The sequence below is a fragment of the Oryx dammah genome, unplaced genomic scaffold (assembly GCF_014754425.2).
Source record: "Oryx dammah isolate SB20612 unplaced genomic scaffold, SCBI_Odam_1.1 HiC_scaffold_10, whole genome shotgun sequence".
In the NCBI taxonomy this organism is placed as follows: Eukaryota; Metazoa; Chordata; class Mammalia; order Artiodactyla; family Bovidae; genus Oryx; species Oryx dammah.
In genome coordinates this window covers 21,018,671-21,037,313 of record NW_024070194.1, presented here as the reverse complement: position 1 = coordinate 21,037,313, position 18,643 = coordinate 21,018,671, and the positions used below count along the sequence as shown (strand labels likewise).

The 18,643-nt window shown below is 52.1% G+C and overlaps 1 protein-coding gene across 1 annotated transcript; it reads left to right on the top strand.

Moving 5' to 3' along the window:
- Positions 1–2,854: 2,854 nt before the first annotated feature.
- On the top strand, positions 2,855–17,852 carry BPIFB2 (BPI fold containing family B member 2). Its single transcript, XM_040247545.1, has 14 exons — positions 2,855–3,153; positions 5,359–5,463; positions 6,567–6,713; positions 8,132–8,192; positions 9,876–9,936; positions 12,475–12,566; positions 12,838–13,023; positions 13,279–13,332; positions 13,867–14,037; positions 14,539–14,606; positions 14,775–14,820; positions 15,123–15,186; positions 15,553–15,629; positions 17,555–17,852. Exons 1-14 carry the CDS (start codon positions 2,879–2,881, stop codon positions 17,594–17,596), a joined length of 1,449 nt encoding a protein of 482 aa, XP_040103479.1. The 5' UTR covers positions 2,855–2,878; the 3' UTR covers positions 17,597–17,852.
- Positions 17,853–18,643: the final 791 nt, after the last annotated feature.

Below are 18,643 nucleotides of genomic sequence, written 5' to 3'. Positions count from 1 at the left end.
TGTGTGTGTGCGAGAGGGTGAGCTCGGGTGTTCATGCCTGTAGGTGTGTGTACAATCCTAAATGTACATGTGTATCTATGAACTCAAACCCCATGGGGACCTGGATTTCTCTTCTGCCATTGTGTCCCTGGGCCCCAGAAAGCACTGCTCAACAAACGTTTATTCAGCGCATGAACGAGTGGAGGCACAGGCCACGCCCATGTGCCCATGGCTGCCATGCCCAAGCGATGTGAGGATGGGTCAGTGTGAGTGGCTCCTTTTGCTTATACGTGTCTGGTATGAGCTTGAAAATCCATGGAGATATGATGTGCCCACCTGCGTACTTGAGGGTCGGGAGGGTGCCTAACCACTGGCATGGGCGCAAGCCTCGGGGTGTGTAGTGCTGTGGCCCTGCGTCCTGAGATGTGTGTGTGTAGCACTGTGGCTCTGCATCCTGGGGTGTGTGTGTGTGGGGGGGGGCTGTGTGCACACGTGTGCTGGGGGAGGCTACCTAGCACTGCACTCGGGAGCATCCAGGAGCTGGGCCCTCCCTGCTGGGCTCCCAGGGAGAAGCAGCAGCCCCTCTCTGGGCCCTTCTTGGCAAGGCATCCACCCCGTGTCTCTGTTCCCTCCTTCCAAGTTCCGTCTGATCCCGGAGAGGATCAGACATCCAGATGTCCAAAATGAGGACATCCAGGCCAGGGTGAGACAAAAACTGCCCTGCAACTGCCCCTGGGGAGGCTTTGGGATCCCACCAAGTTTGGTGAGAGGTCAGAGGTGAGAGATCAGAAGCTCTTTACCCCAGGGCCAGACCACACTCAGATAACAACATGAGGAACTCAGGTCAGACAGTGGAGGGGACTTTCAAGGGTTTTGGAACACAAATGGTGTGGAGGCAGGTGGCTCAGGGAAGCAGCAAGATTCCCCCTGGGGCACACGAAGCTTTCCGGAACATTGTATCCGGACAGACGGGCAGATAGTGAAAGTGGTCAGTGATCCGTGTCAGAGTGGCACGAGGATGACTGCAGGCCCGCTGCCCTCCCCATGCTGTGCGAGTCGCCTTTGTCCCCAGACAGCCCTCACAGCTGCAGCTGCCTGTTTGTTTCAGTGGAAACAAACTGCCAAGAACACACTGCTACACACCTCCTCCATGGCAAGGCTGGAGGCTTTTTCATAATACTGCATCATCCTCCTCATCCCCTCCTGCAAGCCCCAGGGTTCAAGCCCATGTCAGGGGAGCACTGTGGATGGAGTCCAGAAGCCCGGATGTGAGTCCAGTTCAGCCACAGTTTAATTAGCACCTCTGTCAGCCCAGCAGCCCAGGTGTGGGAGAAAGTCCAGGGCCTTGAGGGCTGGATGTCTTGGCCCAGATCCAGCTTCATCTTGCCTGGGTCCTCAACCTCTTGGTAAACTGGGTATAATATTGCACTGACATAGAATTTTGAGGAAAGCTAAAGCACTCAGAACAATGCCTGGCACCAAGGGACCATGATAGGAGTGCTAGCCATTATAATTACAAATAGCCACGCGAGCTAATATTTATTGTGAACTGAGTGGGTCTTTCCAAGGACCCCATGTGACAGGCACCATTTTTTTTTTTGAGTGCGTGATTTGAACAAGGAAAGTTTAATCTATATTGAGAGAGAACTGGAGTAACAGGGAGTTGGCTGGTAAGAGTTAAGAAGAATTCTAAAGAACACAAGTTGTTGTTCAGTCGCTCAGTCATGTCAGACTCTTGGCAACCCCATGGACTGCAGCATGGCAGACTTCCCTGTCCTTCACCATCTCCCAGAGCTTGCTCAAACTCATGTCCCTTAAGTCAGTGAACAAAGAACACAAGAGTAGTAGATATAAGGGAAAACCAGTACCCCTAAGGCTGAGATGAAGGTCCAAGAAGAACCATCCCATCATGAGGGCAGAGATTCAGAGATCTTAATAGAGATGGCAGGGCATTGGCTCCCTGTTGTTGCAAGGGTTACAGGGATGTTTCATGGGAGACACACTCTTTAGAAAAGACCCTGATGCTGGGAAAGATTGAAGGCAAAAAGAGAAGGGGGCAGCAGAAGATGAAATGGTTGGGTGGCCTCTCCAACTCAATGGACATGAATCTGAGCAAACTCCCGGAGATAGTGAAGGACAAAGGTAGCCTGGCGTGCTGCAGTCCATGGGGTCGCAAAGAGTCAGACACGACTGAGCAATTGAACCACAACAGCAATCCTTCAGGGACTTGGAAGTAGCAATTCATAGTGTGATGTCAAACCCTGGAACTTGCTAGGTGCCAAGGAAAACTGCTGGCTGCCAATGGGGTTAAGAAACTGTCCTCTGCAGGAGTCTAGTGCACTTTCACGTGTGTCTTGGGCCAATATAGCTCTTGACTGGTGCCTGAGATAAAAGCTGAGCAGCTGGCTCCCTAGATACTCAGTGTTATGGGCTCCCAGTAGGTACCTGGTAGGGCTAAAGAAAATATGGGAAGTGGTGACTTAGGCTGGCAACAGGTCCATGATGTCTGTGGCTCCAGCATACACCACAGTTGCCCAAATCAAGCTCTGGGGAAAGTGCAGGGGGCGGGGAGGTGCCAGATCCTGAGAAAGCTGACAGCTACCATTCTAAGCATCGTATTGATTTGCAGGGAAACTGAGGCACAGGGCAGCCGCACAGGTAGTGAGTAGCAGAGGTGGATTTGCACCTAGATTTTGAGAGGCTCCTGAGCCCTCAGCCTGCAGGAGAGACTGCTTCTATCCTCTCCCCGCAGGGCTGGGAACTGCTTCTTCTGCTTGGGGCCTTGTAGAAGCTCCCAAGGAGGTAGAGACTGATCAAGGCCTTGCAAAAGGGCAAAGGGTGTTACTGTTTTTGAGGAGAGAGTAGATACGTGGGATTTGGAAGGGCAAAGAGGAAAGACATGTCTGGAAGGGCCTGGTGGGGTTGTGCCCCCCAGGTGGCCCCCTGTGCCCCTGTGGACAAGCCCCCCCTTCCAATCTCTGAATTCTCCTCGCCCAAGGTGTGGGGCAGATGGTGGGCGGTGGGGTCTCTCTTGGTGACTCCTGAGCATGGCCTGACCTCACCCTGCTCTGGCCCCTCAGCGGCTGAAGCTGGGAAAGCCCCGCTCCAGAGGGCCCTGCAGGTCACAGTCCCGCTTTTCCTGGACCGGAGTGGAGGGGTCTTCCAGCCCACCAGGTGAGTAGCTCACCTCCAGGTGAGTGCTTCCCCCCACCAGCTAGATGAGTGTTTCCCTCACCAGATTAGATACTCCCACCTGCCAGGTGAGTGGGCACAAGAGGCTGCAGGAGCTGGGACCAGCCAAGGGGATCTGATGCCTCTTATTTAGTAGATTTCTATGCACAGAGTCTAAGACTCCGGCTCCCAGGTCCCCAGGGCTGACAGGACCTTGGCTACTTCTTCCAAAAGCCTAACATTGAATCTAGACACAAATGTGAGTCTAATATACCCCTCTCCATAAAGCAGAGACTCAAAGGCAGAGGCAGGTGGGAGCACCTCAGACTCAGACACTTTTAGGAACTGGGCTAATTGTCCCCATCCAGTGGGAAACAGACTCACTATAGCCAAGACTCTGGATTTCCAAGAAAATCCATATGCATACACATGTATATATACTATACGTGCATAGGAACTCATATATGTATGTATATACATATATTCTTATAAAAAGCCATGTACATTTTTTGACTGTTGCTAGCAGCAGTTTTATTACTTCTTCACCGTCATCATCGTCATCAACAACAAACAGGTACTTTCTTCCTTCTGTGCATGTTGCATTGTAAAAATGGGTGTTACACACTGTCTATGGTACGAAGTTTATAAATGTGGTATGCTGATACAAGGTTGAAGCCATTAAAAAGAGCTTAATAACACCTTCTTGGAGATAATTAAACCTGATCTGGGGTGTTGAGAGAATTGATGAAGAGATTTATTTATTTAGTTTTGCTTTTTTTCTTCTGATTTTATTTTTACATTTGTCATTATTTTTAATTAATTTTTTAAAATTGGAGTATAGTGGCATCACAATGTTGTGCCAGTTTCTGCTGAACAACAAAGTGGATCAGGTATATGTATACATATGTCCCTCCCTCTTGAACCTCCCTCTCCACCCCCCATCTTCCCCAATGAAGAGATTTAGAAACAACACATAAACTCAAATATTTAGTAAAGGATTTACTTGGGAAGGAATGAAAGCTCAACGTCTCATGTCATGGGCTGCTGAAGGCTTCTCTCAGGTGCTCCCAGTGGACTTTCCTTCTGCTCCGATCTTTAATGGTGCTAAGTGTGGCAGGCTCCACCACTCTGCATTGTCACAGGAGAGCCCAGAACCATATCTGTGTGTACAAAAATCTACCAAGTTTTGAATGATGGCAACTCGTTTTAAAAACGTTTAAAACTTGCAAACGCTGGGCGGGTGAAAATGCAGCTGGTGTGGAAGCCCCCAGTTTGAGACCCTGGGGTAGGGTTGGGCTGATGATGTCGGGCCCAGGAGCATCAGTGTCCCAAGGTCAAGGATCCCTTAATGATTTGCAGTGTGGCTACACAGAGGCTCAATCATGCGATTGTTGGAAAACAGCGCCAGGAGTCCTTGTTTGTAGATGTGGGAACACATCCAGAATGGTTGTCAAGTGAAAAGAAGCAGGCTGTAGGTCAGCTTGTGTCCCAAGGAGAGTCATGGAAAGATGTCACCCAAGTGCTAACAGAGAGTGCTTTGATGTGACTTTTAACATTTGCCTGGAGACTTCCATGGACACAGGAGTCTGGTGGGCTACAGTCCATGGGTCGCGAAGAGTCAGACACGACTGAGCGATTAACACGTTCACTTTAACATGTACACCACTCTGTAGTGCCCCACTTCCCACAACTAACTACTGTGCCGGAGAGAGAGAGAGAAAAAAGAAGACTTTTATTCAGGAAAAAAGGAAATCATAGGTTAGCAGGAGAGTGCTGAGCAATCGGAACAAGCAGCTTTGAAAGGAGTTGAGTTTTCCATTGCTAAAGTGCTACAAGCCAAAGCTGCTGACTAGAGGGGGATTTCTGCCTTCTGTGGATCCCGAAGTTTTTTCTTTCCCTACCTTCCCAGCTTTCCAGATCTCCATCAGAAACTAAAATCCCTCCAAGACCTGAGTAATCATCATCTCACTTAATTCATGCCTAATGCTGGGATGCCCTTTGCATCTTTTCCCTACTGGCAGGTTGGTTAACCTTTGCTTGCATGCCCCCTATGATTGTGAACTCACTACCTCTTCCTCATCCCATAGTTTTAGTTGTCAGAGGTCCTTTATAAATACCAACAGTGTGGATAGGCTCCGAGCACCCACCCCAGAGTTGATGCCATGGTTTGATGGAGACTGCCCTGTCGCTTTGACTCCTACCCTGCAGGCTTCAGATTCTGAATGTCGATGTGTCCCACCTCCACCTGACATTTGTTGCCAATTTTGGAATACGCTTGTCGGCAGCCACCAATTTTACTTTCAAGATCTTCCGGTGAGTCAGTCTCCTTGTTGGGAGTGGGAGGATTTTCAAGGACTCTCTGAAGGTAAAACGGAGGAAAGGGATTTAGCAAATCCCAAGATCCCAACTCAGACCTTCTAACTCTGTTCAGCACTCTCTCTCTCCAGTGCCTTCTCTCCCATCCTCCATGGGGGAGTGAGACAGTGAGAGAATTTCTGAGAATCCAGACCCTGCTCAACAGTTATGCAAATAGAGAGAGTCATTTCAGTTCTCTGACCCGGTTTAGTCCTTTGTGAAAAACCAAAGCAAAAGAAAACAAAACTTTGCAGCATGCCTGTGGAGGTTGAGGGCTTCCCAGGTGGCGCTAGTGGTAAAGAACCCTCGTGCCAGTGCAGGTGATATAAGAGACACAGGTTCGATCCCTGGGTTGGGAAGATCCCCTGGTGGAGGAAATGGCAACCCACTCCAGTATCCCTGCCTGGAGAGTCCCATGGACAGAGGAGCCTGGTGGGTTAGGGTCGCAAAGAGTCAGACACAACAGAAGCGACTTAGCAAGCAATGGAGGTTTGAGTGGATGGATTCACTGCTATGATTAAAATTATATTACCCCTTTCACGTGCAAGGCACCTGGTGCTCAATAAAATACTAGACTTGTTTCTGTGCATCAGTCACTATATATGCATTTAATTTTCAAACTAGGGGCTGAGTGTTCTTATTTTAACTCCTCTGTCCTGATACTACCATTTTATGAGTGCTAGTGGGCCAGCCTTCAAGTAGGATGTTTTCACATGATTGTTTTCTAGAAAATCCAGCATAGCAGCCTTGTGAGATAGGAACCACCAATCTGATGTCCATTTTTACAGAAGAAGAATCTAAGGCTCAGTATGGGGAATGACGGGCCCAGGGTCTCACATAAGAGCGTAGCTCACAGCCATCGGATGCAATGTCTGTGACCCTGAGTGGAGTTTGGGGGTGTGCCCAGCCTGCCCCGGGGGGACCATCTCATGTTGAGCAGGGTCCCTGCCTGTGTTAAGGGGTCAGCAGGTGGAGACCCCTGGGTGGGCAGGGGGTCTTGCATCTGTCACCGTGGGCTTGCTAGGCAGTGCCACTTGGATTCAGGACTGATGTCCCCACAGTGACCCGGAGCCTCTGCACTTGCTGCTCCCCGTAGCACTGCTGGCTGACACCTCCGTGGAACAGGGCTCCATCGGGACCCCCTTGGTCAGCATCTCCAGCTGCTTTTCCATCTTCGACAAAGCCATCGTGTTTGATGGCCGCAACAGGTGGGTACTGGAGGCTGGGCTGCTGGAACCCAGACACCGAGGCTGTGGTGCTGTTTCTTGAGCTTCCTACTTCATCCAATCCTGATGATGGAACCCAGAGCCGGCCCTGCCCCCGCCCCGCCCCATCGCCACCAGCATCATACCTATTTTATGGCTGACGACACTGAAGTTCAGAGAACGGAAGGGACGTGCCCAGGGTCACACAGCGAGTGTGTGACCAGAGCCCGTGGCTCCACCACTGCTCCACACCATGTGACAGCGCACACTGCCATTAACGTCCTGTTTGGAGAGGGGCTCTGGGCTGGCAGCCGCAGTCGGGAACCTCGGAGGGCTGCCCCGCCCTGCGGAGATGAGGAGTCTGAGGCCCAGGGAGGGGCTGGGACCCGCCAAGCTCTCCCCGTGAGTCAGGTGGCTGCTCCTGTTTTGGCGTCTAAGGCTGACAGTCACTCCACCTCCAGAGCACCACTGTGTGCTGCGCACGTTCTGGGCCCTTTCTGTGAGTCATCTCACAGTAGTCCTACCAGGTCGGTGGAGGCATTTCCCTCCTTTTGCAAGAGAGCAAGTGGAGGCACAGAGAGGTTAAGTGATTTGCCTGGGCCACACAGCTAGCACACAGGTTCAAACTCGGCAGGCTGATCGACCCCACTGCTGCGAATTCCTCTGCTCACTTCGAGGTGGTTGAATATTTTAGCATCTTAAAAGGGAGCAACATTTACCCAAAGACTGGACTTTTTCCTCAGACAAGGCTTGGGTATAAATCTATTCCCACTTGGGCCCCCTGCTCAGCCTGTGTAACTCATGATCCCCCACGGTCCCTCACAGTCCTCATGCGCAGGGGCTGCTCATGGTTTATTGATGGGAAAACAGGAGCCCAGAGTTTGATGCTGCTGAGAACATTGGCGCCTTCCTCCTGCCTCCCCAAGAGGCCATTCAGCAAGGCTGGGCCGTGCCTCATGTCAGCGTGTTAGGGAACCAAGGAACCATGACTTCTCATGGATCCCTATTCTGAAACACTGATTCAGCCCCATGGCTCGGTGAGGAAGGGACCGCAGTAGGTTTGCCACAGAGAAATGGGGCCCATGCAGGGAGCAGACTTGGGCCCCGCGAGCCACAGCCCCGCCTCACTGGGCACAGTGGCCCTGAAGCCAGCTGGATGTGGTCAAATTTAGCCTTCTCAACACCCTCTGTCTCCCCACTCCACTTGGCCTCATTCTTGGCCACTTCCAAAGCTTGAGACCAATGGCCCCTTCCTGGTGGCTTGGTGTCTTCCACTGTGGAGTCAGTCATGCTGGTTCCACGCCTGGCACATGGCAGGGTGTGGCCTGGGCACAGGCTCTTCTCTGGCACCCTGGCTTTGGGGAGGAACAGGCCCCTGTGGTGCTGACCTGGGCTCAGACCCTTTCTGGTCTCCTCCTCAGCACAGCCCCCGCGATGCTGGCCCCACTGCAGAGTCACATCAAAGCTGTGCTGAAGAGCAAGGTAAAGGACCTGCCAGAGCCTGCAGGATGGGGGGCGGCAGCGAGTGAAGAGGGGGGTCGCAGGCAGGGATTGTTAGTGCTCCTTCTGAGGGTCCTCCACTTTCCCCAGAAGGGCAGGGAGGAGGCGGGGCTGACGGTCTAATGCAATGACCTGGCGGTTGTGGGGCTGCAGGGGAGGGAGGCTCCTCCACTCAGACCACCCCGGTGCCCTGTGGAGTGGAGTGCTTTCAGGGCCACGTAGCTTCTGAAAAGAGAACACAATGGGAGTGGATGAGGGCCTGGGCACCAGGGGTGGATGTGATCCTGGTCCCCCCCTTCCCAGCTGGGACCCTGGACAAGTCACCTGGCCCCCCTCTGCCCCTCCTTCCACATCTGTAAGGAGAGAGAACCACTGTCCCTACCTGGCCCCTGGTGGGCAGGCTGTGGGGCTGAGTGCATTACAACGTGTGCAGTTTACAGCAGTTTGGGGAGAGTGAGCGTTGCTGTGAAGGCCACTATGTTAGCTCCTGTCATTGTCTGTGGGTGGCTGACTTGGTGAGCAACGGTGTCTCAGGGGCCAGGGCCCTACTCTCCCTCCCTGCCCCTTCCCAGCCACCCTACCTCCAGTAGTGGCAGTAATGGAGACCAGGTCAACCCACTGTGTGCCATTTCACATGCTCAAGAGGTAGGCCTCAGGATCCTCATGCTACAGATGAGAACACTGAGGCTGGAAGGCAGAAGCCAGTATAGTCCTCTCCTCTGCTCCAGTAATCAAGCATGGATGTGAGGGCTGGGCCATATAAAAGGCTGAGCACTGAAAAATTGATGCTTTTCAACTGTGGTGTTGGAGAAGACTCTTGAGCGTCCCTTGGACTACAAGGACATCAAACCAGTCAATCCTGAAGGAAATCAGTCCTGAATATTCTTTGGAAGGACTGATGCTGAAGCTGAAGCTTCAATACTTTGGCCACCTGATGTGAAGAACTGACTCATTGGAAAAGACCCTGATGCTGGAAAAGATTGAAAGCAGGAGGAGAAGGGAATGACAGAGGATGAAATGGTTGGATGGTATCACCGACTTGATGGATATGAGTTTGAGCAAGCTCCAGGAGTTGGTGATGGACAAGGAAGCCTGGCGTGTTGCAGTCCATAGGGTTGCAAAAGTCGGACACAACTGAGCAACTGAATTGAACTGAACTGCCTCTTGGCCTCGCCTCACCAAGTCCTCCCTGGATCAGCTATGACGACCCCCGGCCTTGCAGTCTCCTCTCTGCCCCACCTTCTGTCACACTGACCCCAGCTTAATCCACTTCTGGTGGCCTGCTGGGCTGGGAGGACTCCAGTCTCCCTGGCCCGGCTTGCTGACTGCAGCCTGCTTCCTCTGCAGGGAGCATTGTCCCATCAGCTGGGCCTCTGGGCTGGTAGGCAGCAGGCTGCCTGCCTCAGTTTCCTGGGCCTGGCTGTGGCCACTCCCGCTGGGCCCCACAGCCCTGTTCTTTCCTCAGTGCTCACAGGCCCCAGCATCCCCTCTGAGTCCCCAGGGCCCAGAGGAGGTGCTGGAAGAGGCCCACTGGCTGGTGGTGGAAGGAAGGGCTCCCAGGCCTTGGTGTCCAAGTTGGGAGAGTCTTCCACCCGGGGCCTCTAGACCCTCCCAGCCTCACCCCCTCCAACCTTGAGAGCTGCTGGAGCCTCTGTCTTTCTGCAGCTGTGCCTGAGAATCTCCAACCTGGTGCAAGGCCTCAATGTCCACCTGGGCACTTTAATTGGTAAGACCTGGGAGCCTGGGGAGGGGGCTGGGGCCTCTGAAATCCTTTGGGATCCCCATGACCCTTCAAAGACCACTCCTTTGCATCAGAGTTGACCTCTGGGAGATCAATCATAGAATGTCTGAACAATTATTGGTGGAATTTGGAAGTCTCCAAATTGTAGAACCAAGTCTTTGAATATTTTTTTTGTGTGTGTGTATGTGTGTGTGTGTGCACGTACACATGCGCGTGTGCCCTAAGTCACTTCCATGGTGTCTGACTCTTTACGACCCATGGACTGTAGCCCACCAGGCTCCTCTGTCCATGGAATTTTCCAGGCAAGAATACTTGTGTGAGTTGCCATTTCATTCTCCAGAAACAAGCCCCTGACAGGTCTTCAATTTACAATATGGAACTAAAAGCAACAGAAGTAGGTCAGCTTCATCTTTTTAGTGTTATTTATCAGTATGGAAGAACTATTGGTAATTACTTACCCATTCACAGACTGATCAAAGAATGCATCCTCTGGTGACTCGGGAGGAAATTTGTGCTCAGCGAGCCCGGGTAAATTCAGGGCATCCTCTCTTTTTTCACAAGCCCATTTTTAAAGCTGCTTCTGTTTGAAGTGCACCTTCTCGTACCTGAGGACTTTCTTTGCCTGGGACTCTGGAGTTTCTCCTGTGTTGGCATCACTGACTTTGTGAAATCCAGAGCTGTCTGTCATTGGCAGCTGCCCTAGGACATTGGTTGGTTTTGCCTTTGAGTTGGGGGTTGTATCTAACCCCTTACAGAGCCTGGGACAGGTGTGCAGGGCATTAAGCCAGGAAGGATGCTGGGCAGGGTCCACGTTTATCTGTAGTGACTTCTTCAGTGAGTGTTTTTATATCAGGGTAGCTCTTTGGCTTTCTTGGGCAAATTTTACCCATCTTACAAGGTTGTGTCGTTATCCCCAACTTGTAGATGGAAAATCAGAAGCTCTGAGTTTAAAGTCTCAGCATGGTACCAGCACCCTGCATGAATCAGCTCACCTAGAGTTTCTCCTCCTCACACGTCCACCTATCATCCTGTCCACACTTCACAGCTCAGCTAGAAGTCTGGGGAACATTTCTTGAGCTCCCCCACCCTCCTCACAACCAACCCCAATATTACCTTAACAGGAGGTACTGAGAAGCCAAGGAAAATGGACGGAATCAAAGGATATGAGTATGAATTCTGGCTCATTTGCTGTGTGACCTTAGGGAAGTCACTCCATCTCTCTGGGCTTAATAATTCCATCCAAAAATAAGGATCAAAATTTCTACTTTTCCAATGTGTTGCTATCGTACAAGACAGCATGGGTTAGGTGTCTGGTATGCAATAAACTCAATAAGCCTTAGTCTCTCCCCTCTCCCTTCAGAGGGATTGTCTTCATCAAGATGCCTTGGACCCAGGTTCATACCAAAGATCAGCTCTTGCCCTTGTCTTTGCTTCCATCTTGCCTTGGTCAGGGGATGTTTGTGCCTGGAATGACTCTTCTCCTTTCTGATTTAGGGTCTTTAGTCTTCTGCCGATTGGGAAAGTAGAAACCAAAACTGTTAGAATGGTGTCTAAGAATCAGCAGGTTGTGAGCAGCTGACTCTTGGGTGTGCATTTTGCAACTTAAATGTGCTTACTCATGGGGCCTTTTCGTGCCTCTTTTCTTGGTCTGGGTCTGGCTAAATGAGGTGTGTGGGCATGTGTGTGCTCAGTCACTTCAGTCATGTCTGACTCTTCGTGACCCCATGGACCATAGCCTGCCAGGTTCCTCTGTCCACGGGATTCTTCAGGTGAGAGGACTGGAGAGCTCCTCTCTCCATTCATCTCACCTTCTCCCTCTTCTCCCCGACCTTGCCCATAAGTCTGTTCTCTATGTCTGTGTCTCCTCAGCTGCTTCTGCAAACAGGTTGATCAGTAACATGCTTCTAGATCCCACACACATGTGTTAATATATGATATTCACTTTTCTTTCTGACTTACTTCACTCTGTAAATAGGCTCTAGGTTCATCCACCTCATTAGAACTGACTCAAATGCATTCCTTTTTGTGGCTGAGTAGTATTCCATTGTATATATGTACCGCAACTTCTTAATCCATTCATGTGTTGATGGATATACACTAACATATGTAAACAGCCAATGAGAATTTGCTGTATGACTCAGAGAACCCAAACTGGGGCTCTGTAATAACCTAGAGGAGTGGGAATGGGTGGGACTTGGGAGGAAGATTCAAGAGGGAGGTAGCCTACGTATACCTATGGTTAATTCATGTTGATGTATGATAGAAATCAAACCAATATTGCAAAGCAATCATCATCCAATTAAAAATAAATAAAAATTAAAAAAAGAGAATACTAAAGTGGGTAGCCAGTCCCTTCTCCAGGGCATCTTCCCAAACCAGGGATCAAAGCTATATCTCTTACGTCTCCTGTGTTTGCAGGTGGGTTCTTTACCAATAGTGCCACCCGGGATGCCTGGCTAAATGAGGCATTGGTGGATAATGCTGAATATGCCATGTTTTGTTCTGCACCCTGGTTTCCTTCAGGCCTCAGCCCTGTGGGTCCAGAGTCCCAGGTCCGCTACTCCATGATTGACACCCCTACCATCACCAACGACTACATTTCCTTGGATATCAACGTAAGTGCCTCCTGCTCCACTCAGAGCTGGGGCCTTTTTACCTCCGGAGTCCTTGGTGTTCTGCAAGATTCCTAAAGTGGCAGGAGAGATGAGGGGAGAGGAGCTGGGATGGCATTCCAGGAGGGAGCGTGGCACGTAGGTGAAGGGCTGAGGCTGACAGCACATGTGGCATCTCGGGGGTGGGTGGCATCTCACAGCCCAGGGTCTGCCATGTAGCTGCTTGCCTACTGAGGCCCCGTCTCTGTTCTCCTCCTCACCTCCAACTCAACAGGCTGTTCTCTTCCTGCTGGGCAGACCCATCGTCCTGCCTGTGGATACCACCCCCTTCGTGCTGCCACAGCACACGGGCACCAAGGGTGCCATGGCAACCGTGGGCCTCTCACAGGACCTGTTTGACTCTGTCATCATGCTGCTGCAGAAGGCTGGTGCGCTCAACCTGGACGTCACAGCGCAGCTGGTGAGAGCTGGTCCTGCTGCCCTAGGCATGTGGGGCAGGAGTGCCCTGTCGCCCAGCCTGGGGAGACCCTGCTGAGGCCAAGTCCTGGGTGGGTTGGGCAGTTGAAGCTTTGGGGCCACAGGGTGGCTATTGGAAGGGTTAGACAGAGGGGTAGGGTGGGGATTAGACAGAGGGGTTGGGGTGGGGAGACAAGAGGTGGTCTGGCTTGGGGAGTGACTGTTCTAAAACCTGTCATGTGTTGGGAGTTGATTTCAGAATTCGAGTAACAACCCGTTGAACACCTCTGTGCTGGGCCAGCTCATCCCCGAGGTGGGTGATGTTTCTGGTCATTCCAGGGGCTGAAATCTGGGATTGGGGTGGGAGGCTCTCTGGGCTCTGGGGTCTCTGCTGGCTCAGCATCTGCCCTTCCATCTGCACATCCTCTGTCTCGGGATGGCCCCTCCTCCGGCCAGGCATCGCACCATTTCCTCCTTTCCGTGCAGCGGGCAAGAAGTGCCTACACTGTCTCCTCTGCTTCCTTCCCCTGATCCATCCAAGTCCAAGCTCAGGGATTGCCTCCCACGGGAGGACGAGACCCCTTGTCTGGTCCAGGAGCCTCCTTGTGCTCCCACATCCCTGAGCTACCGTCCCTCCTGGCACAGATCACAGGCTGTGACTGTCTTCATGTGGCCACCCATCAACTGGGTGTCCCCAAGGGCGGGAGTCAGGGGTGGACCCACCTCTGTGGTCTGGGCACTTATAGCACAGCCATGGCTTGATCAGCATCTAAGGAATGATGAGCGAAGAGCCCACCCAGTCTTTGCCCCCATGTGCCCTCCTCCCTCTCGCCCCTCTGCTCCCTAGGTGGCCCGTCAGTTCCCCGAGCCCATGCCCCTGGTGCTCAAGGTGAGGCTGGGTGCCACGCCCACAGTCACGTTCCACACCAACAACGCCACGCTGCGGCTGCAGCCCTTCGTGGAAGTCCTGGTCCCGGCCTCCAACTCGGCTTTCCAGTACCTCTTCTCCATCAATGTGGTGAGTGAGGCGGGCTGGATGGGGCTGGCTGGGAGGTGGGCGACTCTCAGGGAGGCCTCACTTCCTCCCACACACTTCTCACTTTTTATCCACACTGGTCTCCTTGCTGTTCCGTCAATGTGCCAAGACTTTCCTGCCTCAGGACCTTTGCACGTGCTGTGCATGTCCTGTGCCCTGTGCCTAGGACACACTTCCCCTTACTCTTGCCAAGTCTAGCTTCTCCTCATCATTCAGGTCTCAGCTTAAATGCTGCAGTCTTCCTCCAGGCAGGCTTCTAGATGGTCCCCATCCCTCCACATACCACTGTTCCTCTGTGACACCCAGCACTCTCTGAAAGGATCTTGTCTGATTTCTTTGGCTGTTTTTCACCTCCCCAGTGCCCTGTGTTCCACAAACACCTGAATGGATGGTGTGTGGGTAGGAGACTGGGATATCTGGTGGCCAACTGAGAGCTCCCACATGGTTCTGTGCCCTTTGACCCTGCTCTCCCCATGTGCCCAGGTAGTGAACCTGAACCTCCAGCTTTCCGTGTCCAAGGTGAGGCTTCGGGGGACCACATCTGTGCTGGGGTAAGTGAGGCCTCCTGGACCCAGCAGCCTCAGTATGCTCCTCTGTGCAATGGGCCTGCAATTGCCTGTCACATGTCAGTCAGAGGAGCTTGGGATGCAGCTGGTGTGGTAAGCAGGTGAGAGGCACTAGGCCCCATTCCCACCCCTCCCTTCTGGCTTCCCTTTCAGGAATGTCCAGCTCACCGTGGCCTCCTCCAATCTGGGCTTCATTGATGTGAGTATGGGGCTGGGGTCTCCAGAGACCCCCTCACTGGGTGGGGCAGGCCATGAGCCCGGGGAAGGGGAGTGTGTGCCCATGTCTCTCAGCTGACTCTCAGGCCAGAAGTTCCTGGGGGCGTGATGCTGACACGACCCTGGGAGCAGCTGGGCTCTGCTTGAAGCCTGGACAGGGGTGACTTGCCCTCGTCCTTCCTGCTGTACCTCTGTTGGTTGATCTGTCTCTGTGTTCACGTGTCTCTCCTGGCCCCTTGCCGGTATGGGCCTGTGGTCCCCATCTCCCTGGCTCCATGGCTGCAGACTGACCATGTCCAGACACTCATGGGTGAAGTATTTGAGAAGCCCTTGCTGGACCACCTCAATGGTGAGCTCTGCCCTCTGCCCCGTGTGGCCCCTCTGGCCCCTTCCACCCGCATGCCTGCTCCAGGCTCTATCTTGGCCCCTTCCTATATCCCAGGCTCAGAGGCTAACAGGGTGGCTTTGGGAGTCCTGCTGCCTGTGCATACATCTTAGCTCGGCTGTTTAGCAGCTGTGTGATCTTAGCTAAGTTCTGTTTCCTCCCCTAATCTCAGTTTTCCCTTCTATAAAGTGGGTATAGTAATAGCAGTTCCCACTTCCTGAGTATCTGTGGACCTTGGTGTCATGATGTATGTGAAGACCTCAGCACAGGGCCAGCTTCAGGTGGCACTTCGTTACCGGCTGACCTTGATTTCTCTTTTCTCTCCTGCAGCTCTCTTGGGCATGGGGATTGCCCTCCCCCACGTGGTTAATCTCCAGTACGTCACCCCTGAGATTTTTATCCAGGAGGTGAGAGCCTTTCAGTGTGACCAGAAGGGCCTCCTTCATCTTTGGAGGGAGGCTGGACTTGGGGAGGTTGGGGGTCACTTCTCTCCCTCCCTTCTTACTAGAGCACACAGTGGGGTCCAGGGTCAGCCAGGCCTAGGAATGCCCCCCTGCCCAGACCATGCCATGAATCAGCTGCGATGAGATGGAAAATTCTAAATGTAAGGTGACATTGGAGCAAAGGTTTCACTCACCCTCAACAAATATCACACCAGGTCACACTCAGTGGATTCAGACCAACTGTGATGTGACTCTGTGTCCTGGGATAGGCACAACCCCTCTGGAGTCTGGGGGAGGATGAGAGAGGGAATCTTTCCAGGGTTGTACACAAACCTCCACAGGCCAGATGGTAGGAGGGGATCCTGACCCTTCTAAAATGATCTAATGTTGGTATCAGACATTGTGGGCCCAGGATGACATCCTACCACTTCTTTCTGTTTCACCTGAGCTACAAAAGGACAATCTTCTTCCTAATTCATTCAATAAGATGTGCATGGGACAGAAAACTTAACCAAGGTCCTTCAAGCCCAACATCTGTGTCATTCACACTCCCTAAGAGGGACTGGCTAAGGGCTTTCAGGGAGGATGGCCTCCTTGCTTGAGAACTATGGTCCCAAGGCAATTGGCAGTTAATAACTTGCCCCCCAAAAAGTAACCATCAGCACACGTGGGAGCAGGGCTTTTAGTGGGAATTTCCCCAAGACTTCCTTTATCGGGCAAGGTCAGTGGCTGACTCAACTTGGCACCCTCTAATCTAGCCATTAGGGACTGAAGTCAAAGGTCCCTAGACCAACACTGCCCCATAGAACTTCCTGCAAGGATAGAGGTCTGCACTGTCCAAGGCAGTGGCCCCTGTCAGCCACTGGGCACAGGTGACTTTTGGGCCCTCAACATATGACCAGTGTAACTGAGAAGGTGAATTCTAAATCTTACTTAATTTTACTTAATGTAAATGTACAGTAGTCTCACCTATCTAGGGGGAGACACATTCCAAGATGCCCATTGGATGCCTGAAACTGTGGATAGATAGTACTAGTGGGTGGGAATCACATACAGTGTAGATCCACCGGACAAAGGGATGACTCACATCCAGGATGGGATGAGTAGAATGGCATGGGATTTCACTAAGTGACTCAGAATGGCATGGAATCTAAAGCTTATAAATTATTTATTTCTAGAATTTTCCATTTGATATATTTGGACCATAGTTATACTTAGGTAAATGAAACCATGGATAAGAGGGGGTAACTGTAATTAGCCATGTGTTAATGGTTACCCTATTGGACCATGTACAAGTTACACAAAGACAAGGACTGGTTCTGGTTATTTTTCTGCTGGGTTCCCAACACCTGGCACAGGGATTGGATCGTAGTAGAGGCTCAATGAAGATTAAAGAAAGAAAGAGAAAGAGGAAGAAGGAAGAAAAAAGAAGGGAGGGAGGGAGGAAGGAAGGAAGGAAGGAAAAGATCAGCAGGCCCCCAGGAAGTTTCTGCAGTGCAGTGTAGACAGTAAGGGACATTTTTTGGGGGGGTATGCCTGGTTTTGCTAGAGAGGCTTGGACTTGGAGAAGATACTCAGTGGTCTGAACTCCAGGTCATAAAACAGAGGCGGTCCTGACCACGTATGAAGCCTGAATCAAGCTCAGCTCCACACTGAGCGCTCTGCCTGTGTGATCTGGCTGCATCCATCTATCAATAGCAGCCTTGCAAAGTGGATGCTTTACCGTCCACGAGAATCAGCAGTGCGCTGAGGCTGGAGAGGCAATGGCTGCACTCAGGACACACAGCAAGAGCGGCAGAGCCTGAGTTAGAGCCAGGCTGCTGGGCGACCGGTGTCCTATGGACCCTGCGTGGCTTCTCACCTGGCCCATGGTTGTCTCTGTCTTTCAGGGCTACGTCGTAGTGTCCAGTGGACTCTTGTACCAGCGCTGACGTGGGACCACTGGGAGAGCTGCTCTGGGGACCCTTTGGCCTCAAGCCACTTGGGAAACTGAGTCAAAGCCACACTTTCATCACCACACTTAGTCATCACCAGCAAGTTGATTGGCCCAGCCGGTCTGCTTCATCCCATGCTGGCCCCTTCCCTCCCAACCCCCTTCCTTCCTTCATCCCCTCTTTATGGGGAGCAGATATCTCCTCCAGGCTGTACAGATCTTGCATTAAACACCTTCTCTTGAGCTGCAACTTCTAGCCAGGCTCGGCAAACTCTTTGCATACTGGAGGCCAGTTTCCTATATGCTGGGCCTGGTCCTGTCTGTCCCTGAAGCCCCCAGAGCTGGCCTGGGAAAGAAAGAGGATGTGGCCATGTCCCTGCTGACCATATCTGTTGACAGCATCACCTCCTAGCCCAGGGGAGCAACGTGGATGAGCTGAAGTTACGAATGCCACAATGGCACTTCAAGTGTGTGCCCTCACCTGGTGACATTTCTCCTCTCAGAGTCACATCCCATCCTTCTCCTAGAACCTCAGGAGCCCTGAGAGTTCTGCGGGCAGAGCATGCAGTCCCATCTCACAGAGGCAGAGATCAAGGCCCAGCAAGGATGTGAGTGTGCCCAGAGTCTCCGAGCTGGGGGATGGCAGATGGCAACCCCAGGACTGCCACCTTCCTAGGATTCAGACCTAAGATGCTCAGTCCTCTCTTCCATCACCAGCATTCCCACCTGGGGCTGGACCTTAGGTCATGAGCCTCAGGTGACACTCACTGTCTTCTCTAGCAGCTTTTCCATCTCAGTTTATGTGGCTCACAGGCGAGTTTTTGTTTAAAGGAGACAGGATCTGCTTCCCGGGCCTGTGTCAGACACTGTCCATGTCTTACTCCTTTTCGCTGTGAAACCTCTTCAAACCCAGCGGGTCACAGGTGACAGGATGACCTAGGGGAAGCTGAGGGGTGCAAAAGCTGGCAGGAAGAAGCCATGTGATTTTTCTCTTTCTGATAAGCTAATCTTTTAGCCAGAGATCATATTCCTTCCTTCCCAGATA

Bases quoted from the DNA above. Each gene is read 5' to 3' on its own strand.
- BPIFB2 (XM_040247545.1), top strand. From the start codon at position 2,879: ATGTCTGGAAGGGCCTGGTGGGGTTGTGCCCCCCAGGTGGCCCCCTGT. The intron at 5,464-6,566 runs GTGAGTCAGTCT...ATGTCCCCACAG, and splicing joins TTTACTTTCAAGATCTTCCG to TGACCCGGAGCCTCTGCACT. The intron at 13,333-13,866 runs GTGGGTGATGTT...TCTGCTCCCTAG, and splicing joins TGGGCCAGCTCATCCCCGAG to GTGGCCCGTCAGTTCCCCGA.